Source organism: Pangasianodon hypophthalmus, chromosome 2 (genome assembly GCF_027358585.1).
Source record: "Pangasianodon hypophthalmus isolate fPanHyp1 chromosome 2, fPanHyp1.pri, whole genome shotgun sequence".
Taxonomy (NCBI): domain Eukaryota; kingdom Metazoa; phylum Chordata; class Actinopteri; order Siluriformes; family Pangasiidae; genus Pangasianodon; species Pangasianodon hypophthalmus.
In genome coordinates this window covers 23,521,574-23,546,682 of record NC_069711.1, presented here as the reverse complement: position 1 = coordinate 23,546,682, position 25,109 = coordinate 23,521,574, and the positions used below count along the sequence as shown (strand labels likewise).

General features: G+C 38.6%; 1 protein-coding gene across 8 annotated transcripts in view; it reads right to left on the bottom strand.

The window, feature by feature from the left end:
• lrp8 (low density lipoprotein receptor-related protein 8, apolipoprotein e receptor) overlaps nt 1-25,109 on the bottom strand; it is a 179,182-nt gene that overhangs the window by 25,375 nt on the left and 128,698 nt on the right. For all 8 annotated transcript variants that reach the window (XM_026933516.3, XM_053242292.1, XM_026933514.3 and 5 more), the window contains 7 exons: nt 24,258-24,383; nt 23,502-23,624; nt 18,413-18,532; nt 17,401-17,526; nt 8,064-8,235; nt 4,041-4,268; nt 1,095-1,213 (listed from right to left, as the gene is read on the bottom strand). In XM_026933516.3, the coding sequence (XP_026789317.3) occupies nt 1,095-1,213; nt 4,041-4,268; nt 8,064-8,235; nt 17,401-17,526; nt 18,413-18,532; nt 23,502-23,624; nt 24,258-24,383 (1,014 nt within the window). The remainder of the gene's footprint in view (nt 1-1,094; nt 1,214-4,040; nt 4,269-8,063; nt 8,236-17,400; nt 17,527-18,412; nt 18,533-23,501; nt 23,625-24,257; nt 24,384-25,109) is intronic.

Sequence of the window (25,109 nt, the reverse complement as noted above, 5' to 3'; positions counted from 1 at the left end):
ATCTAATTTTCCTTAATAAATTTTTTTCTACATACACTGCACCACTTAAAGCCACACACTGCAATATATTTCACTGTCTCTTGCTTTTTTGGACTCTGCAATTACAGCAGAATTTTAAAGTATTACTGAATTCTACAACAGAATCCCTGATATGTTCTCCATGTCAGATTATACCATGAAGATCCTCTAAAGATAGACTTGCAATTAAAAAAAATGACCTACAATTAAAAAAATTTTCTGCTTACATCTTAAATCACTGTGATGAGGGATCATGCAGAAAATGGAGTTGCATAAACACATACGTTCTTCAAAGTCAGCCTGAGGTAATAAGGACATATTATTCTGTCCATTAGCATATTTTATTTCACCATTGCCACTACGGTATTTGCAGCTGTCCTGTGAGTCTCACGTCATCCTGTTTCGTCTTCCTATTGGTGGCTTTTAGACGAGCGTCATGGCAGCACTCAACCTCTGATTGAGCTGTTGAAAGTTTTTGGTCACAGTGGCACTAAATCAGCTGTGGTTTAGTGAGCTGCTCACATTATACATTGTAAACTAATTTCAACTCATGACCAAAGAATTCTTTTACGATGCAGAATTTCAGGCATAAGCAAAATTGGCCTGTAAACTGTATACCAGCCATTAAGTAGTCTGAAAACTGCTGAAAATATTGATAGATATTGTTTATGTAATTGCATTTGGTTTAGCCTAAACTGGTGGGAAAAAGTGACAAGAAAAGTGCCGGGCTGAGAAGCTTCAATCCTGCTCTCAATTGTTAACATCCCTTTCTTCGTCACTCTTGCATCTCAGGCTTTGTGTCAGTTATTGTTTTTCTCCTCACTCTTTGCATTCATGTCTCTCTCTCTTTCTTAAAAATAGACATTGCAGCAAAGCATAATATGTTAAGAAAGGGATTAACAAAAACAAAAACAATCCCTTTTTAATGTTTCATGTCTTGTTTTACTTCTCATCTTCCTTTTATCACTGTGTCTCCAGGTATTTGTCAGAATTTCAATTCACTTACATTAACTGCATGTCTGAGAAATAAAAATGAAGACAAAGTTCAGCTTGTTCATGCACCAGCACCTTTTTACCTAAAGTAATCCCATTAGGCCATTCAATCTGCTCGGAGACCAGCACTTGGCGGTCCACACCATTCAGCCCAGCCTTCTCAATTTTCGCCTGCATGCCCCAGTCTGACCAGTACATGAACCTGATGAGAAAAGTCAAAAAATACAAGGAAGAAAGTATAATCATCATGTTTTTACCTCTCAAAGTTGGTATTGGCCAATTATATTTATTGGCAGTTACGTTCAGCAAAAAGTCAATTGTTGCTGATTATCCTGTAAATTATATATGCTGGAACTGTAAAAATAAATGTTCTGTGAACAGGTCTATAAAACACCTCACGAATTTAATGCACGATATAGCTTCAGCTCATGCAGCTTGTAGAATCTGACCTACCCCCTTATGAGACTATGGTTTTTATAAGTCATTCACTTACCTTTGTAAAGAACGCTCTCAAGATTACTACTCAACATTTTATCATATCAGGCATCTGATGTTTCCATAAGAAGTTTTATTTTTTTCAAAAGTAATAACAAATCTGCTTAAATCTAGAAAAGGGTCAGGTTAAATATATTTCATACCACAACACTGATGAATGCTCAATTCTGATGAATGCTGGTAAAAAGTTTCAATAAATATTCCATAAGAGCAGCTGTGTCAAAAATTCTGGCTGCACGTAAAAATCACAGGCTTATATTAATGCACTCATTCTAATATGTTACCGTTTCTATAGTAACAATTACACAAGGACTAGTATCAGGACACTCCACATAAACAGATTTTAAAAATGTGTTATTATTTAACAAAGAAAATGTAGAATTGCTCACAAGGTGAAGCTTTCTATTAGAAGAAATTTATTTATGGAAGGAGTCTCCAGTGTCAGCACTTTGTAACAATCAGTTATGCAATAACCAGCTGCATATTAACATCAGGAAAAACTCTTTATAGATGCTGAAATGTAAATGATAATCTTTTTCTCCATCACTATCTTTTCATCAGTGATATTTCATCATCCGATCATAACTAATTTATCCACTGTGCACTTGCAAGTACCCTTTTGAACACCAAATAGAGAAATGTGACACACTGTGGTCAAAATGCTGACTGAATGTGCACTATTTGGGACAAGGCATAGCCCATTTTTTGCAACATACAACTTGTCAACCCACTCTACCATGTCCATCAATGAGAAACAGAAAAAGGACCACTGCTGACTAGGTATTATTTGGGTGATAGCTTGTTCTCAGCACTGACACTGTGGTATAAGTCAGGCACAGCAGGGTTGCTGAGGTTTTAAAACATCCTCACTGCTGCTGAGGATGGTCCCATATGGACAGCCTAAAGATACACTTAGAAACTATGAAGATGGCTTTGGTCTTCAATTAATACGAACAGTTTTGATATGATGGCTTAGGACTACAATTGCCATGAATAGTTCTGCATTCAAGTGATCAGTGAACAGCTTCAAAATAGACTTCATGTGAAAACTATAATGAATTTCCCAGTTACACATTTCCAATTGCACTTTTTGACTACACAGCACACAGTTATAGAAAGGAATTATTTATAATCACACTATCTGATGTCATCCAGATGAGGATTGGTTCCCTTTTGAGTCTGGTTCCTCTCAAGGTTTCTTCCTCATTTCGTCTCAAGGAGTTTATCCTTGCCACCTTCACTTCTGGCTTGCTCATTAGGGATCAATTTATAAATTTAAAATTTATATCAGGAATTTATATATTTCTATAAAGCTGCTTTGTGACAATGTCCACTGTTAAAAGCGCTATACAAATAAAAATTGAACTGAATTGAATTGGATCTTAGTTCCATGTCTGGATTGAAAGAGTCCCTCAAGAAAGAAAGAAAAAAAAATCAAGAGGTCAGAAACTAGAACTGCTGAAAGGCTAGAGCACTATAAATATAGTTATATTCTCTGTAAAAGTACAAGGAGGGCCAACAAGGTAGGCACTTTGTCCACAGGCAGCAATCAGTTCTCATGTAGACATGCTCTCTAGGGCTCATTAGCATCCATTTGCTGTACTTCAATAATTTGGTCGAAAGAGGCTCGGGGGGATGGATAGAGACATCATAATGGAGAAAGGGAGTGATTGAGAGTTCTAAAGCCTGGGTGAACATTAGCTATGCTATGCATTGTAAGGCTGGCATGGTTTGGATCCAGAGCATACTATGATGAAACATTTCAATTCAATTCAATTTTATTTAGTGCTTTTAACAATGGGCACTGTCACAAAACAGCTTTACAGAAATCCAGATATAAATTTTAAATTGATCCCACGTGAGCAAACCAGAGGTGATGGTGGCAAGGAAAAACTCCCTGAGATCACATGAGGAAGAAACCTTGAGAGGAACCAGACTCAAAAGGGAACTCATCCTCATCTGAGAGACACCGGATAGTGCGATTATAAATAATTTCTTTTCTATAACTGTTTACTACAGAGACAAGTGTGTTGAAAGGAATTTGAGTATGAACATTTCTATCATGGTGTGTGTGGTCTCTTCCAGGATGACCATGCCCCAAATCCACAGGACACAAGGGCTCACTAAATGATTTGATGAGGATGAAAATGATGTTAATCATATGCTATGGCCATTACAGTCACCAGATCTCAAACCTAGGAGAGACTGTGGAATGATATCACTATCATCAAAACACCAACTGAGGGAATATCTTTTGGAAGAATGGTGTTCATCACTCCAGTATAGTTCCAGAGATCTGCAGAATCTATGCTGAGGCACAGTGAAGCTCTTCTGGTGGCTTGTGGGGACCCAAAACCTTACTAAGTTGCCTTATATTGTTTTTTGCTTTAATATGTCACCCATTTGTATACGAGTGGTGAAAAAGAGAAATTCAGTAAAATTTTTTTGACACATTTACCGACCTATACTGCACTAATAACGTTTTCATCAGTGAATAGGATTTATGTACGGAAAAAGTTTCACTCTGCTCTCACCCTTGTCTGGGATCAAGAGCAATCGCCCTTGGTTCACTCAGCTCACTGTCAACCAACACTTTTCTCTTTCTGCCATCAGCAGTGGCAACGGAGATGGTTTTGTGTCCGGAGTCAGTCCAGTAGATGTTATTATGGACCCAATCCACAGCTATGCCTTCTGGAGAATGTAGTGCTGAATCGATGAGCGTGACCTGCTCAGATGAGTTACTGGCTTTGTTGATATACGCGCTGGAAAATAACACACACACACACACACACGCACGCACACACGTTAGTCTATATATACAACCTACAGGTCTAGATGACACCAGTACAAGTTGCATAGTACTGCTGCCAAACTGCATCATGAATGAGTATTTGATAAAACACTCTTGCCAGCTGTTATTTTTATTCATATACAGGGATTAAAACAATACAGCATCTGCATACTTTTGAAATAACGATGATGGGACAATAATTTTACCTACCATCCAAATCTGTTCATTTGACATCTATGGGATAACTTTTGACAGCACTGTAAAGGAATGATGAGCTACATGCATGCTTATGATCATTAGAAAGCAACTCACTGTTACTCCACGAGTGGGGTGGGACTTTACAACCTGGTAATGTTCCATCTGTGGTGAACACGTATTTCACAGATGCTGCTCTACATTGGGTGCCAGTTCTCAAATGACCCTGTCTCTCCTTATCGGGTACTAAGGCTGCAAGCCTCTCTTTTTAAACAAGCCATATCTTGAATCACAAGCTAAGAGCACTATTATTTGGAGAAAGTGTTCTGTCCCCATTTCCACCTTTTGGTGACACACAAAAATAAACACAAGGAAAATAAAGTGTCTGTTAGTGGAGAAGAGTATACTTTAATGGGGGCATTTCAAACAGATTATCCTGTGGTATGGGGTGTATATAAGCCAGTCTTAACCTTTCAAATCTATTAATCATCCAATCCAGGCCACTGTGATTTGAAATTTGAAAAAAAAAAAAAAAAGTTAAAAGTTAAACATGCTTAACATTCATGACTCTACATCTGGTCATGTGGGGAGGACACCAACTGCCTCATGTGAAAGTACTCTCTTGATCACGCACAAAAGCCAAGCTAAACTGTCCATGTTTTTCTTTTTTTATTTGAAGTTACATTTGTTCATGGGAAATTCAGCAAGCTCACAGGTTCTGGGATCATTGGTTAGGACTTCATGATTCATGACCATAATTGCATTGTCTTAAAAGACAAATCTTGTAGTCTGGAGGGGTCTTTAGGGGATATCTGGGATCTCTTACTCTCTTACATTTTCAGCACAGGGTTAATATTATATTAATCTTGTAGTGTGACCCAGGCGTAAACTTGATGTGCAGCAACATAAGCTAAATTCATATATATATCTATGCACAGTATGGATACTGATATACATCAAATGGCCAAAAGTTTGTGGACAAAGTGAGGTCAATGAAGACATGGTTTTCCCTGGCCTGCACAGAGCCCTGACCTCAACCCCACTGAAAACCTTTGGGATCAATTGAAATAACGACTTCACCCCAGGCCTCCTCACCAGACATAAGTGCCTGACCTCTCTAATGCTCTTGTGCCTGAATGGACAAATCCCCACAGTCACGCTCCAAAATCTAGTGGAAAGCTTTCCCAGAAGAATGGAGGTTATCATAACAGCAAAGGGAGGGGGGACTAAATCTGGAATGGGATGTGCAAAAAGCACATTTGGGTGTGATGTTCTGGTGTCCGCGAACTTTTGGCCATATGGTGTATGTGCGTAAATTACGTCTGAGTTTGTTCAAGGATTTGACAAAGATGAATTGGATGGAGAGGAGCAGCAGATTGTCTCCCTAATTGCTTGTGCTACTGTTTGCTTGAGACTTCTTGACTGAAATGTCACATCTCATCGACCCAAAATGATGCTAATCAGGATTAATTAGAGTAACCGCAACCTCACCATGGCCTATAAATCATCAGCATGCAAGGCTGACCATTCAGTACCCACTCCTAAAATAGCATTAAAACTTTCAACAAGTACCAGAACAAGTAACAGAGCATGCCAAGATTTTAACAAATATGCTTTTAGGAAATGTTTATTTTCCAGTCAGCAAATGTAACCAAAGCAAAGTCACAAAATGACATATGAGGCAGTATTTGCATTTAGCTGGCAAATAGCTTGTTTATATTGCTGGCCTTATTAACTATCACACATCACACTGTTTGCTAAGTATCTCTATTAACTTACTCTGTGCTGTTGCTCAGTAAGCACCACTTACCACTCATTCTCACTGCTGGGTAGAGTTCTACCTCAGAGAGTAATCCACAGCCCCAGAGAGCATGTGGCTAAGTGCTGCTAGGGTGGTTGAGTGATTGCCCTTGCCATACCACCCCACTAGATTGGGGTCTTCCTCAGCACTATCTGCACAGAGTATTCCACATCTTCCTTTGTCTGACCACCTAGTGGGTTGAGGCCACATACTGCTAGAATGGCTGAGTGGTTTTCCCTTACCATATGCTGTTCAGTGTTTAGTCTGGACCTCTTCATGGATGCCAAGTAAACACATTGCCAACTGTGGTTCTCTCTGGTGGAGCTGGACAGCATGCTTGAACAGGATGCACTGGCCCACAATTGGTCTCACCATCTTCTATACACCTTCCTTCCTCTACCACTGATTGCAGAGAATTCAGCAACTAGGCAACAGAGACCTGTTCATAGCCCAAAATGGCTGGCAAGACCCTGGTTTCCACTGCTGCTTTTGCTAGCTCAGAACCTTAAGGTCCTAAATTGACCTCTGACCTGTCCAAACTCCAGCTCCACTGAAGCGTCTTCCTTACGTGCCTACGCAGAGTAAGAAAACCGCATGCTCTGGGGATAAGTTTGCAGTACATATTTTGGTTGAATCCAGGATTTCAGCCCAAGGTTATATCTCCCAATTTTGTAAATTTATCAAGTGTCCTTGCACTATAAAGTACATTCCTTGTTGCGCCAGGTACTATTTAGACAATGGCATTCAATCCTTAGACCAACTCTTCATCTCTCATGGAGGTAGGACATTAGGGGCTCTTGTCTAAACTGAGACTGGCGCACTGGTTGGTGGATGTCATTACAGCGGCTTACAGGCAGTCTGGCCACACAGACCCTCCTGTTACAGGACATTCCTGGTAAAGAAGTAATATCCGTGAAACTAAATACTAAATGTCTGGTGGCTGTAAATGAATTTTTCTGAGTATGCGAACTTTTGCACTCAACTATATATTCAGTTTAATTACATTTTTTAATTTCTTAAAATTCATTTTAAACAGAAGCAATACTCATAATAGTTCAACAGCCTCCCTGTTCTCAGATTCCAATCAGCCACCCATATTGGCCAAATGCTAGTTATAGCTTTGGCCATTTCTGATGACAGTCTGTTACTTAACCTCAGACTCTTTCAGGAGAATGGCTCCTAACAGTGTAATTCTTATGCAAAGCTGTCAGCTATGTGACCTAATAATACATGTTCCACTCTTCTATTCATTTCAGATGAAAACGGCAAAATGTTACTTATATGCATAAATACACACACACTGAACTATTCCAGAGCTGATGAATATTATTCAGCAGAACTCCACTAATTAGGATGCCCAGCTGAGTGGGAGGAGAGACGTAGAGATGAGGGAGGCAGGAGAAGCCTGAGAGAATGTGAGAGACTGGCACCTTACCACACACTCCAAATTCTAGCCAATTACCATATACCAGGTCATACATATATAATGTGAAGAGACTTCAGCCTCAGCAATCAGCAGCCAAATGCCCTGCTTTAGGCTTATCATGGTGATTAAGCTTAATTGCAAGCAATTACAGCACTGTTAACATCAGACAACCGTCAAGCTGTTCATCAGCAGACAGCCAGCGGTGAGCATATGTGAAAATGAACATGTATAAGAGATGCCTTAATTTTCCAAAGGACTACTACTTTCTCTAAACTTGTTCCTTGCAGTCCTTGCAATTTTTACACAGATCTGTGATCCATTATCATATTCTGTTCATGGTGTACCTGAAAATCTTGCGATGGAAAAGGTCACACCAGTACATCTTGTTTGTGGTGACGTCCACGTCCAATGCCACAGCGTTTTTTAGGGTGGGCGCCACCTGCGTGTAGTCCCTTCTCACCAGGTCAATCCGCCGGATCTCATGCCGGTTGGTGAAAATCAGGTATGGACTTTGTCCTGTGTGGAAGACCACAGAGCACACTGGATGTGAGAATGGAGATGGAGAATGTGAAAATGAAGCTTGTTAGGTTTCAGAGTTATTTCAACAGTAACTGAGATCCTTTAACTTGAATACAAATTGCTCTAACATGAATACAATCTCCATATAAGTCTCTGAGCTTTTGCATACACGCATACCCAGATCTTTTAGTACAGCTTTACTGGTGGTACCTGTACCCTTTTCTATTAACAAGGTGACCATTTCCATTTGACCATTTGCTGTTCCATGAGAGTTTTATTGCAAATAAGTCAGGTCTGACCCAGCAAAATCAGTTCTAGGACCATAGGCACACAGTGAACTTGCATTACATTTCTAGGTCATTAAATTGCATTAAATTGACAAAATGCTTGTTTGTGTGTGTGTGCATGTGTGTGTGTGTGTGTGTGTGTGTGTGTGTGTATGGCACACAGCTGTAGTGTCTTGAGGCAATTAGCCTGCAGTGTGTGTCAGTACATGTGTGTCCACCTCCGGAAAAGCTAAATCAGTGTAGCTTGGTGACTCAGTCCTGCCACCAGACAGCAACAGTAATTCCACTAAATTCACATTAACTATACCCTGAACTCACACTCTCTGAACTCAGTTTCAGAAAGGGACACACACATTTTGTGCATTCTCCTTTCCTGGTTCTGTATCAACCATTAACTTTGTCCCTAATGATCATTCTAAATCTGCATTATTAGACGGTCTTTCATTACTTCCAAGGACATGTTCCTCATTTCTTGTGCTCTCTGTGTGTTATGACAAATCCCAAACTCCGCCCATGCTTTATAACTGTCACTAAGAAGGTCAAGCTTCTGACAAAAGAAGGCTGGTTACACTGAGTTAGCAGAAAAGATTTCAAACCGATGCTGACATTTGAAACCTCAGGAGGAAACATAAACAATGTTACATGCTAAATCACCTCAGCAAATAAGGATTGTGGCAAAATGAAAAAGAAAAACAGAACATATGTGAATTCTCTCAGCTTCAGCTGAACTAGCTAACATAACTTTTAACTGATATAGTTACTGTATAGCTAATTTAGGAAAAGTATTATTAAAGGTTAGTCTTAGCCAAACAATTCTTAATACTGGTTTTATGCTAACAGTGACAAAGATAAGCTAGCTAGCTCACATTTAGCATGCCAGCTAATTTTAGGGTGTTTTGAACAAAAACTACTCCTGTAAAATACTGCAGTCTCAACACAACAAAGGTAGGTGGCATGCCAAACCTTAGCTATCTAACCCTTTTAAGTGATAGAGGTACTGTATAGCTCACACAAGAAAATCATCACTGCTGTTGGTTTGGATGGTTTGGTACAGATGGATCTGCAAAGACAAGCTGGCTAGCTAACATTTAGCATGCTAGCTATTTTTGAGGTGTTGACTAATTTGTAGTGATTTTGTGCATTTTGTGCTCGTGAAATGTAAAAGGCTGTAACACATAATTGAACAATAACTCTTCCCTTTTTCATTTTTTCTTTTCTTTTTTTTTGTGTGCCTGGCTTACACAACATCTTATCAAACTTGAAGAAATAACAGTAACTAATAGCCAGAGATCCTTTACATACAGTATGAAATGTCTGTAGTTAGAGCATTGTTAATGCCTGTAATTAGCCACAAAAGTTTTAGTGGTATAGAACCCCAACCAAACCTGGATATTCGAAGATTGGAAAAATATTGCCTAAACTTTTTCCAATCTTAAACTGTTTTGGTGAATGTGTGCCCACTGTAGATTCAGATTCCTGTTCTCGGTGGACAGGAGTGGAACCTGATGTGGTCTTCTGCTGTTGTAGCCCATCCACCTCAAGGTTCAGAGTACTGTGTGTTCTGAGATGCTTTTCTACTCACCATGGCTGTAAAGAATGGCTATTTAGTTGCTGTCAGCTCAAAGCAGTCTGGCCATTCTCCTCTGCCTACAGAACTGCTGCTCACTGGATATTTTTTTTTTTTGCACCATTATGTATAAACTCTAGAGACGGTTGTGTGTGAAAATCCCAGGAGAGCTGCAGTTTCTGAAACACTCCAACCAGCTCATCTGATACCAACAATCATGCCACATTTTTCCCCATTCTGATGTTTGATATGAACATTAACTGAAGCTCTTGACCTGTATTTGCATGACTATGCACTGTGCTGATTGGATAATTGCATGAATGAGTAGGTGTACAGGTGTTGCTATTAAAGTGGCCAGTGAGTGTAGGTCTAAAATGCTGGTGTGTCTGATAATGTGTTAAAAGCTGGATCTAGGTAAAAGCGGATAGCAATGGTTGCTAGGCAGAAGCAGTGATTGGACAGGAAAGAAAATAAGGAGGTTTGGGAAGCATGTGACAATTGCCAAAGGTAGAACAAGTGAGGAAGAATGAAAGAGGAAGAGGAAGTAAGAGGCTGTGTGACAGAAAATGACAGCGAGCAATATAAATCCTGATAGAAACAGACAGATGGTGAGAGATTTACAGCAGGTGCAGCATGATGGTGAAAGAACGTGTAGAGCATTCAGGTCTGACAGTGATGGAAAAAGATGAGCAAGGCTGATAGATGGGATCTTATAATCACTCCTCATTCTTTCTTCTTCCCTTCCTCACTCCCTAGCAAACTGTTAATATCTCAGCCTGTGATCTCACTAAAGCCAAGCTGCATTGGCTGGCTCTCAGAGTCTCCAGCGAGTGGCCCTCAAGCCACAACTCAGATTGTGAGACCCTGCTGTAATAGAGGGGACTTGTGGGAGAAGAAACATTTCATTCTACTTCTTCTAAGTCCCTCATGGGCCACTGCACTGCAAGCAAATATTTTCATTTTCAGCCCGAGTTCAGGATTCAATCATTTCCCCCATCTGCTGGATTTGCTGTCATCAATATGAACAGCCTCATCTAAGATGTACGACGTGGCAAGGAGAGACTGAAAGAGATAGAGGAGAGAAAGGGGGAGAGGGGGTTGAGGCAAATCCCTCAAACTTGTGCTGAGACGAGATGAGGATGATAAAACTGTAACATCATTGATGCAGCATCTTCACTATTAAATGGACTGCATTAGATCAGTAAGCGGTCTCCATCATTCACTTAATGTGCTCTTAATGTGATTTATCACTCAGTGTTTGCTCATCTCTATGTCTCAGTGCTAGAGTGATCTCATTCCTCTGTTTTCTGACTCCATCATGTCAATAGCTGGAGCTTGGACTAACAGAGCATGTGAAAGGGGCGGACCAGGGGGCGGAGCATTCGTAATTAAATCACAACACAGCACATAATTTAATTTTTTATCACTCCATGATGATGCCCAAAATTTTTCTTCCCTCACTCCTTTCATTTTCTATCTCTTCATTATCAAAGGAAAGTAATGATACTCTTGATGAAACCCTGAAAGGTCAGAGCAGAAATGATGAACATGTTGTGAGGAATTGTACTGGAATGGATCAAGCACTTGGAAGTGGAGAGGTGGAGATCAGCATGTTCATGATGAGACAACCACTGAGCAAAGTTTAACCTCTCTCAAGTCTGCTCACACACTCTGAGTGCTAATCTTTCAGTCTCATTCTGAGGACTATGATATATTTGTTGGAGAGCAAAGAAGAATTTGTGAATTCCATGAAGCTCTTTATCTGTCCCTTCTGACAGATAGAGGAAATGACTCAATTTCCTGAAGATCATTAGTTAAACATTGGCTGCTGGTGGGAAAGGTGGCATGGTGGTGCAGTGTGTAGTATTTTCAGATCCTGAGCTGTCTTTAGTGTCTTTCACATATTCTCCCAATGTTTATGTAGGTTTCCTTCAGATTGTCTGGTTTCCTCCAACCTCCCAAAAACATACGGATTGTGTGGATTGCCTACACTAAATTGCCCCTAAGTGTGATTGAGTGTATGAATGTGTGTTCGTGATGGACTGTTGTCTCATCCAGGGTGAATCCTCCGGCCTTGCGCCCACTGCTCTTTCTGGATCCACTGCCACCCTGAACAGCATGCATGAATGCTAGTGGTAATAAAGTGTGCTGGAAATAGTTTGTAGGTTCCTCTGAAGGCAGCATGTGAAAGACATGTTCTGTGGACATCTTTATTTAGACTGGATGAGAAGAGGTCAATTATGGAAAAACTGACAATAACATGATGTGTGTGAGGGAGAGAATGAGACAGAGAGAGAGAGAGAGAGAGAGAGAGAGATAGAGAGAGAGAGAGAAAAAGAATACAATGCCATGACTACAGGCTGTATCCTTCCAGTGGCCATGAATTTCCTCATCTGCTCATTAAAACCAATTTACAAGTTTAAGTTCAGGCTTGCAGCACGCACTAACAGCACACTTCCTTTCTTTAATGAGGATGTAGAAGGCCAGCGTGGCCACATGTACAGAGCTTCATGCGTCCCAGTGGACAGCGACACCACAGAGACTCCTCCCATCAATACAGCTTATTAAAGATATGAGCACCAGCTCGACTGGCTTTCTGCTACAGGAGAGAAAACAGCTACCAGAAGAGACACTCAAGCACCTTATTACGATACAAGGCTTCATTTGCAACGCTGCCTCTTACCATGACACTTTCATTAACTGCAATGTAACTCATTAATGTCACTAATATTGAGCTGCAATTTGTTAAACTTGTAGCTTTAAAGCTTTAAAAACATGAATAATTGTAAAGACTCTTGGCTTCTGTGAAGATCAAGAGAGAGCACAAAGCACAGAGATAAATGATGATCATTATGGAGCTCCCTGAAGAACACACATCTAGATTGAGGACCATCAGAAGATGCCACTGTAATCTTGTAAACATGTTCTACTCACTCAAGACCTTATTTTAAAGTAACCCTGTGCTCATTATTTTTAAAGTGTTTTTAATGGATAACTTACATTTGAACTTTAGCAATGAACTTTGTTTTTTGGCTCTAGGCTACTGATCAGAAGACTCTTAGGTCCTTGAGTCTTCTGACAGACTTCCACATACACTCTCAGAAAAAAAAAATTAAACCTTTCCTTGTCTCTGGGGTGGTAGCCTCAAGTGGAAATGTGAATAGCATGGAAATGGAAATGTGAATAGCATACTTTTAAAATTATTTAAGGTACATAATTAGACCTTAGGGTCTAGTCTTGTACTGCTTTATCCTGGTCAGTGTCATGGTGGATCCAGAGTCTATCCATGAGGAGGAAATACACCCTGAATAGGACACTGGTATAAAGCACATACCCATTCACACCAAGGGCCAATTTAGTGTACCTACCAGTGTGTTCTTGTGGGGTGGGAGGAAACCGGAGAACCTGTAGTAAATCCACGCAGACACGTGGAGAAAATGACAGTAACCCAAGTTCAGGATCAAACATTTACATTTATGGCATTTTGGCAGACACCCTTATCCAGAGCGACTTACATTTACAACTGGGAAGTTGAGGGTTAAGGGCCTTGTTCAAGGGCCCAGCAGTGGTGCTGCTGGGGTTTGAACTCATGCGCTTTTGATCAGTAGTCCAACATCTTGACCACTGAGCTACCACAGCCAGCAAACAAGGCTGACGTGGTAACAGTGGCAGAAGGATAAAGATTACGTATTCAGACTGCAGATTCATGTGGAGAATCTCATTCCAATTCAATTTATATGCAATGAAAAGGGAAAATATAATTCCACATATATATTTTTAAGCTTGATATCCAAGGCTCTTCCGATCTTTTTAAAATGATAACCAACTGTAAACAAGCTTATGCAGTGATTGCATACTGTTTCTTATAATGAACTGCTCTCTGCTCTCTGCTCTCGCTCTTGATGTCAAGAGTCATATTGGCATCCAAAGGTCATATTTGCAGTTGCTGTTGTGTCTGTAAAATGGGTTTTGGAAACCAGGCTGGGATGCCTTGTGCATCAAAGCATGAGTCTCTTATCTTTACTTCGCCTCTGCAGAGAATGCTTCTGAAAAGGGCATGGATGAGAGACCTAATTCATTTCACATTATTAAAGAGATATCTATAATGAGAAGAGCATTGAACTTATTTTATAGAGTTCCCATGCAGAGCTTAGGAATAGAGGTAGTGTGGGTGGATGGATGAATGGTTGGATGGATGGCTGGACTAAAAAACTATTTTTGCTAAGTGCTGGTAGTAACTATGAGAGCTGATTTAGAGAGTTTTTAACAACAATATATCTGTAAAATGTGGTGAGTGACAGGATGCAAGTGTGTGATTGCTTTGGTGTTGCTTTTCTTTGGAGAATTCCAAGAATAATAGTCATAATCGGCAGGAGAATCTAACCACAGTAGATGTCGGCTTTCAAGTGGTTTCATGGATTGCTGGCTAATGTGGTCTTATACTTAGTTGTTTGTACAAATTGGAATGTCAGGATGTTTTTTTTCCAAACATGTATCTCATGAGTCATCAGGTTATCCTTCTGCTCCTGAACTCTCCACAATTGTCTTGTTAACATCAGGTCTTCCATAGGGCTTTACACATACTGTAAAATTACTGCCTACTCAAAATCTCAACTGTTGCATCTAAGCATTTAAGACCTGCCTGTCTCCTGTGATTTGCAAACATTACATCAATTTAGGGATAGCTCGCCACCGTTCATACATTCATAGTGTCTCTTGCCAAAACTTTGAGTCAACATTGCCATCAACGGTCACATTTCCTCTATCTGGTCATCATTCACTCGAAGCAGCAAAGTCCTCCACTGACTAAAATACACGTCTTTAAACACCACTCCTGACCTAGTTTCACAATGATTCTTGGATTCAGTCTCAGCCAAAATAGCTCTTTTTCACACACGATCTGTAGCAAATAAACTTTATGCGATTTCTTCATTTTGGATTTTCTTGTTGTGACTGAGACTTTGAACACTTCTGCTAACACTCTTGTTAAATTCTCTCTCAGTGACTAAGTTTTTAGTGCTCTCAGGACCACAGGCTGAGGTGGAGCTTTAACAATAATTTTTAAAGTACTGTTTTAAATGCAGACTGTTGACTGTAAGAGAGTACTCAAGGTTGAAGTGGAGATGTCTAGCCCTGTGCTAGTGTACAGATCATCTGAATCCACTCCAGAATTCTCACAATTTCTGCCTGGTGTACCTACCTCTGATAAAGCTTTGATCCATGGTGATTTCAACTTTCAAATATGCTCTCCATCCAAGCCTCTGTTTTTTTTTTTTGTGACTTATTTGTTTAGTTTGTCTTAGTTTTTTACTTATCTTACACATGATATTGGACACCTGATCTTAGTTTATCATGTGATTTAACTGTGTAAAAATGAGATATCTGAGATATCTGCTTGTCTGACATCTTGCTAAATGTCATTATCTGTCTAAATCATTAATAAGGAATTATTTACTTGTATATACCACATTTCCAATTCTCTATTATTACTTTGATTCAGGCCTGGATGTCATGGACATCATGTTTTATTGAGCAGATACTGACACTTGGATGAGAATATTACTAACATCTGGATAAAATGCATCTCAGACCTTCTGATGTGGTTTGAATCTGATTTAAATCTATTTTAAATATATGCAGGGCTGGCTTAATTCCACTGACCTGCTAAAACAAGGTTCCTTATTGGGACAGCTCTAATGGTTTGCCAATATATACCTGATACACAAGATTACAAAAATTGTGCTTTGAGAATAGCCAAAACAGGAAAGCAGCATTATTAAAAAAAAAACAAAAACAAAAACAAACAAACAAACAAACAAACAAACAAAAAAAACCCAAAAACCCCCAAAAAACAAAAAAACAAAACAAAACAAAACAAAAATAACACCCTTGCAAGAGGTAGAATGATAAATGAAATGTCTTCCAAAGACAGGAAATATTCTCTATGCTGTTTAGCCTGAGGCTGAGTGTTTTCTAGCTCACTGTGGCACAATATGCATAATGACAGAGTCCCTCCAGCTGTCATCCCCCACTGAGAGAGACAAAGTGGAAGCTCTGGAATTTTCTGCCATCTTGACAGCTCAGTGAAAAAGCAAGATTATCTTCATCAAGGCAATATTACCCTCACAATCACTATGCAGACCACATTGTATTTACACAGTTTTAAATGAAATAAGCTGCTCGGTTAATAATAACCTCTCCCTATATTACATTTGCTTCCGTAAGAAAGCACTGAGGCTTGGCTGTGTGATTGCACGTGCCATGTCTTGACTATGCTAACTTATTTCTTCCTGGGGGTAATAAAGTCTCATTTGCCGGTGAGTGCAGTAATCAATGAGATCACACTGTTTAAAGCTAAGTGGAGCCAATTACTGTATCCACTTCCTCATTATTAGTGATGCTTGCAGTTACTTCATGGGATATAAGAATGATGACTTGCTCGTTATGGATTTTTACCCCCTCTCCTACTTGAGCTATATAATGAACAGGTAGCTCCTAGAGCATTCATTAGACTTGGCATTTGTATATTAAAGACTAAATTAGAAAATAGCAGAAACTCATGTAGCCCTGGGGTAATAGAGCATTTAGTCACCTATTGTAATATATTTCCAAATAATTAAAAATATAGCTCATAAGTGCATTTTCCTCCACTGCATTTTATATATGTGTTTTCAATTGTAGTATAAATTAAATGTATAGTTTAAATATATTTTTAATATATTGTTAATTGTATTGTAATATACTGTATGTATCCTCCATTTTTGATATTTATTTCCTCAAAGAGTTCCCCTCAGAGGGCCAAACGTTTTGGGCTGTAGATTTGTTTCCCATTCAAGAATGTATGTGTGATTACCACATAAATGTCTGTGTAGAACATGTTTTTGTAAAATACTTTAATTAATTCTGTGGTCAAGGTTGTCTGTCGATTAAGCTCTAAATCTTTAAACTTTATCCTTTCAAAGATGGAAGTACTTCTTTCTAAAAGATGAATTTGTGGTAATACATAGCTCAAAGTATCCATCAAAGTAATACAGGTTTCTCCAATTGCTCGAGTTTCTTGCTCTACCATTTCCTTTCTTTTCTCTGAAAGCCCAAATTCTTTTTATTGCATTGTGGGAAATGTAGGAAACCGTTGTTGATTAAAGATGTTTAAACCAAAAACTTAGAATTTCACTAGTAAATAAATCTCGGATGCCACTGAAGATCACATATTAATTATAAACATTGATATGTAAGTTGTTCCGGGTGGATTTTTATATAGTTATATAGTTAAATATATCAAATCTGAAGTTGGTTTGAATGCCTTACCAACAGCCTTGCACGTGTTGGAAACTGGATCCATTTCGTAACCCTCATAGCATTCACACTTGTAGTCACCTTTGTAGTTGATGCAAATTTGACTGCAGGTGTCTGGGTTCTCACATTCGTCTATGTCTGGAGGAGAAACAAATCAGATAAATATGAAGTACAGAAGAAGCAAAGAGTGACTGTATTGTCATCTTGTGACAGTTTCTATATTCACTTGCATCGGCTGCAAGAGGCTAGCAATTCAAGCCACATACCTGTGGTTGTAACATAAATGTATGGCCTGGGAAAACCCTTTACATGGTAAAATTTTGACATTGAAGTTTCTGAAAACTACACACTTTCCTGAAGTGAAATATGTGTTTTATTCGTATCTCAATCATCACGAGTTCTAGCATTTTAAAGGCTGGTTAACAACAAATGTGAAAATTACATTTAAAAATATAATTCCAACTGAGGCTCTGGAGCATCGAGGACATTTCGACATTGATTAAGCTTTTTGCTATTGTATGTAACTATGTAATAACTTGATCAAAACGTGACAGTCACTGTGTGAGGAAATCACACTTAGCTAGCAAGGTTTTAGACATCTCTAGGCTCACTGACTGTTTCTACCACTACACTCCTTATCCAACAACATTTTTTCAGAAAGATAGTCTAGGCATGATTCAAAAGTAAGTTGACAAAAACTGCCACATTGGTTTGGTAATAATAAGTATATTAATGTTTTATTAAGCATGTTATAGACAGAAAAAAAAAAAATAAATTGGCCAAAACCCTAAGAATATTTTTTGGGCTGTTTGCCATAATTTAGACAGAATAACATCTGACAGGTATTACCAGGGCCTCAGACATATGCAATATGATTGAGAGACCACATTAAGATTTAATACACTCTGTACATGCCCTGAAAAACAACAGTATCTCATCACTGGTTCAATAAAGTTATATTATTTTGTGTTAGAAATGTGCTAAACACTAAAACAACATCAGTGAAATTAAGAGGAATCTTTACCTCCACAAGTCCTCTGATCCAGCAGTGTGTAACCTGAGGGACAATCGCACTCGTAGCCTATCCGCCGGTCCCTGCATATGTGAGAGCAGCCGCCATTGTTATTGGCACATTCATTGAGGCCTATGATGAAAAAAAGACAGCAGTGGGAGTAAAAAGGTCAGTAAATCCAGCAGGGATTAGACGCTGTTTGAAACGTGCCCCTGGCATCCTGACAAGAACTGACGAGAACTGGTGATTCATTTCCCTTTTTCTCAGCGGAGTCTGAGGCTGATGGGAGAATGATGAGCTGAGTAAAATCTCCCCTGCTTGCCCTTGCATGGCTGTGGAAAGGCAAGAGACTTATCCTAAATGCCGAAAAATGGCGACAGGATAATGTGGCTGATTGTAGTAAAAGTAGTGGGTAATGGTATGCAGAATACATGTGAGCAATCTTAGGCACTCATCAGGAAGCTTTTTTATACTCATGCTACATTCACAGCGGGGAGGAAGAGATATGCTGTAAGCATAACACAAAAATTATTCAATTTCTAATTGCTTTGAAACCACAATACATTCCACTTCCTGCAGTGGAAATGCTAAGCACGCACATTATCATAAATTGCTCAAGAAGCTTTCACAATCAGCAGAGATGTACACAGTAATTAGCCTACCTCATGTCAGCATACGGATGACTGAGTGCAGAGTAGTGAAATAAATTAAGACACATGGTTGTGAGTATGTACTATGGGTGTAACACAATTACACTATCTGAATCTGTTTAGTGCTCTAAACATCCGTATCTTTAAATCAATGTGGGAGTGGCCTAAACCTGAATTAAAAAAAAAAGTAAATACAATTGGAGACCCTTACCACCATGACCCTGGTCCACTGGAAAAATCTCAGAGATAGAAATGCCAACACTGTCAGTATTGTCTGAAAAATCTGACTCAACCTCAGCTACATCACTTGAGTCCATAATTGGTCTCACTCACCTATTTTTGCTTGTATCTAACCATGATATTTTCTAACGTTTTGTAAGGAATTTAGCTGGTTCTATTTCCCAAAATATAAACTAGTAGCCTCTTTTAAACTACCACAACTCTGACTAGCACTTATTCAGGATGCATGACATTTTTATTGCGTCCCAGTCCTGATGAACACCTCTCATCTCAACATGTCCACTGAACAGTCCACTGCCTTATCTGTATCTGTTTAAACCTCATCATCAGTTCATTCTGAGTAATGTATCACATTTGGTTACATGTAATTTTCATGGTACATATGGAGAACTTTTTTTTTTTTTTTTTTTTTTACATATACTTGTGGTCAGTAGGTTAGCAGAACTAAATTAAAAACATCATTGCCTCCTAAAGCCTATAACTACACTTATGAGAGGCAAACATTCTTCCAAATCTATGGAGGGACAGAAGGAGGAAGAAAATGGAGACATTAGTGCTGTCCAAAATTGTGACTGTGATACCAATGATACAGGATACTGAGGTATGAAGGATTAAAAAAATAGCATAATTAACAATTAGCAAGCATATTAAACAAACAATAAAACACAGTTTATATAAAAATTAGAAGGACAAACAGTTTGAGATTTTTAACCCTCCATTACTATTACTATTTGTAATGTGGGAACATTTTTCCAGACCATTTTAATCATCTCATCAAGATACCTTCTATCTCCACCTATTAAGATTTGCAATATCATATTGCTGGTTGCTTTCAGGCTAGGAAATGATCTCCACCTCAAGCTAGAACAAATCTCCTCACTTCTTCCCCTTTTTTTCTTAAAAGATAACATACTACATATGCATATTCAGTTTCTTAGTAACTGCTTCTTGAATTGAAATGGTCTTAGTGAGATTGGTTTTAGTGAGATTGACAACTTACAACTTGTTCATTTAATCAGTCACTTATTCAAAACCATGCAAATTCTTAAAATCTGTCCCAAAACCTGAATTAAACTAAAGTCATGACTACAATTGCGTACACCATAACATTTACAAAGTAACGTCATACAAATGTGTTTTTAACGAAGCAGTATTTAAAAAAAAAACAAAACATGCAGTTCTCTAAAGCCTTGGCTTGAAAAACATGATTAAACATTAAATCTAACATATGCATAATGTCCAACTCTGAATCGGTGGAAAAAAAAGGTTAAAAGTAACTCATTCTGAGGGAAAGATGTGGACCTGATTGTGCTGCTCAAAGTCCTTAAATGTAAAGAGCAATTAAAACACAATGACAAGGCAATTTAATTACATTGAGGAATGATAATGAACCTTATGTTTGCTGCCAGGTTTTATGTTACTGAATACATTTATTGGTCCTTGTATTTAAAAATGTAGTTTTATAACTAAGTATGCATCGACACTGATACCCGTAATGTGTGTCAGTCTGATACATGCTCATTTACTCTTACTCATAAAAATGCTCTGACACCAACATCAGCTATGTGATGTAAGCCTAGTGTACAGTGTCACACTAATGAACAGACAACACAAAACGACAGCGATCTGTACATCTATCATAATTCATGATCAAAGCAAAGCAGACTGCTACTGTGGAGGAGGAACTACACTATCTTCCTACAATACAAGTAACCTAAACATCTTATGGTGTTTAAACATTATGTTTAATAGAGAGCATGAGGATGGCAGACGTGGGCAGGCAGACAAGTATCAGAGAGTGTGGTCATTGAAGATGAGCTGAAGGTGCTATGAAGTGCATGTACACAAACATATTCACAAGCTTGGAACAGTGGTAGCTCAGTGGTTAAGGCATTGGCCTACTGATCAGAAGGTTGTGAGTTCAAATCCCAGCACTCCCGAGCTACTACAGGTGAGCCCATAAGCAAGGCCCTTGACCCTGACAGCAGTAGAAATGAGATAACTCTAAAACTAGAGTGAAACTAGTCCTTTCATGTCTGTATGTTGCTCTGAATAAAGATGTCTGCCAAATGCCACGGTGTACACATGAGTCATAGTGCAATTAACGGCACCTTGCATTCATCTTTAATGACCATGCTTGCTAGTACTGCTCTCTAGATACCGTTTAAATACCATAACAAGTTAAAAATAAGTTCATTGCTAGCATCACATGGCAGTAACAAACATAAACAGAGCAAAATAAATTTTGCCCTGATGGCCCTGATTATTTAATTCTAAGTAGGTTAATCATTTTGATATCGGTACAGATGAGCACCAAAAAAATTGTACATGTTCTGGAAGAAAAAAAAAAAAAAAAAATGTATCGCTGCATCCCAAATTGTAACATCCAGAAATGTGGTACATTTATGTCTAGAATTTTTCATTACGAGTATCTTGTGCATTAAGGATGACGGAAGCTATATATAAAGCTAAGAGCAGTGTGAGATGTCACACATGATGATTAAAGGGACATGTTCATGAATATGCTGAAGGTGACGTGTTTTGTTCATACGCTCTGGACAAGCTGGAGTTGCCTAGCGTGCACTTGAAGCTAGCGGGGCGTGGCAGTGAAGCAGGTGCTCCATCTAATCTCATTTGCAGGGTGGAGAGAGCAGAGCGGCCGCCTCAGGGAAATTAACACCAGCTTCAACAGCAGCCGCTCCCCTTTATATGTTTTGCATTAAAGATTCATACCGAAGATAAGCCACCAGAGAGAACGAGTGAGCGAGCGAGAGAGAGAGAGAGAAAGCACTGTGTGCGCAGGAACATTTACAAACACAAGCTGGCATTTTGGAAATGTCATATATCCTCAATTAACATCCTGCTGCAGTCGGGTAGAGAACACACAGAGGATATTGTATTATAGGGGAAACGTTATCATGGTGCAGTCACAGGGGCAGGTGTGGGCTCACATCTGATATATATGAAGTCAGTTCTCTGTTAATATGGCTGCTTTGATAGATGAAGGCTAGTGTGTAAAATGTGCAGTGATGGAGAGCAGAGTGGATAAATCAATCATGGAGCATCTTTCTACTTGAACTTCGAACTGAACAAGTCAATAGGAATGAGGAAAAAAATCAATTCTTAAATGTATCATGATTCTTTAATGACTCTGTATTGATGCACTGAACATCATATTCAAACTTTTTATTTTAAATGTCAACAGTACTAAACATTTCTATCGTAAAAAGTAACACAATAAGCTGAGCCTGAATAATTATTTTAAAAGTTGAATCCAAATTTTAATTGCTTAAAAGCTTTAGTATTAAAATGTATTCAAATTACCTGTGGAGTGATCTCATTTATATAAACAGAGGGAACATTAGCAGTAGCGCTTTGTATTGTGTAAAAGCAATGAATCTATGAGGAAGCGATATCATGCCTTTATATCAAACATTATGTTTTTATATATTTACCCACAACAGTGTTTTCCTGCAACTTATATTTAGTAAAGTTTTACATTTCCTCTGCTACAAGAAAAATCCACTATCTTCAACACAGGCCAAATCCCAGATGCCACAAAGGACACACCTTTATTCAGAGGACTTTTGGTATTTTAAGGGACACAGGGATCGTTTAGTTTAACTGTAATATAAATTCCATGGACCCCCTTAGTGCAGATTTATTTTATGGACATAATCCAACTTCAAATATTAGGCTCATTATTTAAAATGTGTACAATAATATTTTTATAATTATTGGAGATCTTTATTCCTGAACCTTCCACAGACAGAACCCACAAGTTGATATTATTTATAGGCATATTGTTTTTGAGTTATGGAGGTTTGATTAAACTCATTTAATTCAAGCTACCATCAAACAGTCTAATAACACTATAAGAACTCAATTGTAAATGTAAAAATTTTGTGTTGTGATTTTAAGAACCATTGTTTTTAGACAAAATGCATGTTTAAATATGTATTTCTGTACAATGTGTTTTTTTTACTTTAGAATATGTAAAAATGAATATGAAAATCAGTATTTGAACATCGACCTTTACTTTGACAGCCCTAAGGGAAATAGATTAGAATAGAATATTTCATGATGGATGAAAAGAAAAGGGGGGAAAAACTTTGCATTACGTTACCCTACTTGAAAATCTAATCAAAGTCAACAGTCAACAATCACTAATGAAAATATGTGCATTAATATGTGTATGTGGTGATACATACCACACTGCTTCATAGGCTCGTCTGACCAGTCCTTACAGTCCTTGACGTTGTCACACACCCTGTTGCTGTCAATACACTCTCCGTTATTACACATGAACTTCAGCGGCCCGTCACATTTAGTAGCTATAAGAAAACACAACAAACTCCTCTAAGATTTCTTTTTCTCTCAAATACAAACATTGACATACCTGACCAGTCACTCTGATAGATTTAATATCTGTTGTCATGAACACACACTAACTAACACACACTTTTTATACTTTTGTTTACAGGCAGGAGTGGGCAAGGTAGATCATATTTATAGCATGATGTGTACTAGTCAAAATGTGTATACTGTATATAAAGATATACCTTTTTAAGGAAATGAGATCATTTTCTTCAATTTGGGCATTTCTCAGTTGATCAATGATATTTGATTCTAACTGCAAATTAGTTTTTTTTATGCAATCACAATTCAGGAGGATTTATTTGAACATGATTTCTGTGGGTCTAAGCACAAAATCAGAAATCAGAGCTCAGAACATATAGCACTGCATAAACATGACCTCTCTGCAGTAACTGGTTAAGCAATCATGCTATTTAATGCTTAGCCTCACTTCTACACATCAGAACACTTTCAGGTAGGTCAGTGATGTGTTTTCTAGACTGCATCTGAGCTCTGAAAAAGATTTCGTACTTGTTTCAAATAAGTGTGAAGTTGCTCTCGGGAAAAAACAGAGTATGAAAAAAGAGGAAAAGTGGAAAAATGAGACATACTCTTGTTGATACAGCCTGCTTCATCACTGAAGTCTGGACAATCGTGCACACGGTTACACTGCTTAGTGCCGTGAATGCAGGAGCCATCGCCACACTGAAACTGATCCGGCCTGCAGGTAAGCAGAGCTGAGAGCCCACACACACACACACACACACACACACACACACACACACACACACACACACACACAAGTTAATAACTTAGGGTGTTACTCATAATTACAGCATAGCAGTTGGTTTTGTCTTTTCTACTGCAGTAAGGTCAAATACGAAGTGCACTTCAATTCCAAAGCAATCCCTCACTCGCACCTGCACTAAACCCCCCAAAGCCTCACGCTACCACCAGTCGCTCTCTGTCTAAATGCCTTTGGCGAACAGGGATATACACAAATAGGTGCGTGCTGTGATTTTTGCTGTTTGAGTGAGATGTTGTTTTTCTCATTCGTCTTTTTTAAAGCGTATTTAATTATTCATGCCGTGCGTCTCAGTAGTGCGGAAGTGGCAGGAGATAAACTGGTGATCAATTTCAGCAAAACAGAGAAAATTATTCCATGCTGGATGTTGCTCATTTCAACAGAGAAGGACACACACATGCACACACTCACACACATACACACACATGCTTGTCTTACTATACTTGTGAGGACCTTCCATTGACATAATTATTAATACAGCTAATTAATGTTCTACCTAAACCTCAATCTAACCCTAACCTCAGAAACAATAAGGAGACTGTTTGGCTCTTTAATTTATGTTTTTTAAATAAAAGCTGGAGTTTATGCAAAAAAGCCATTCAAGTTCTTCCACTCCTTCCACAACCTTAGCACACCATGTCTCCATGGATCTCACTTT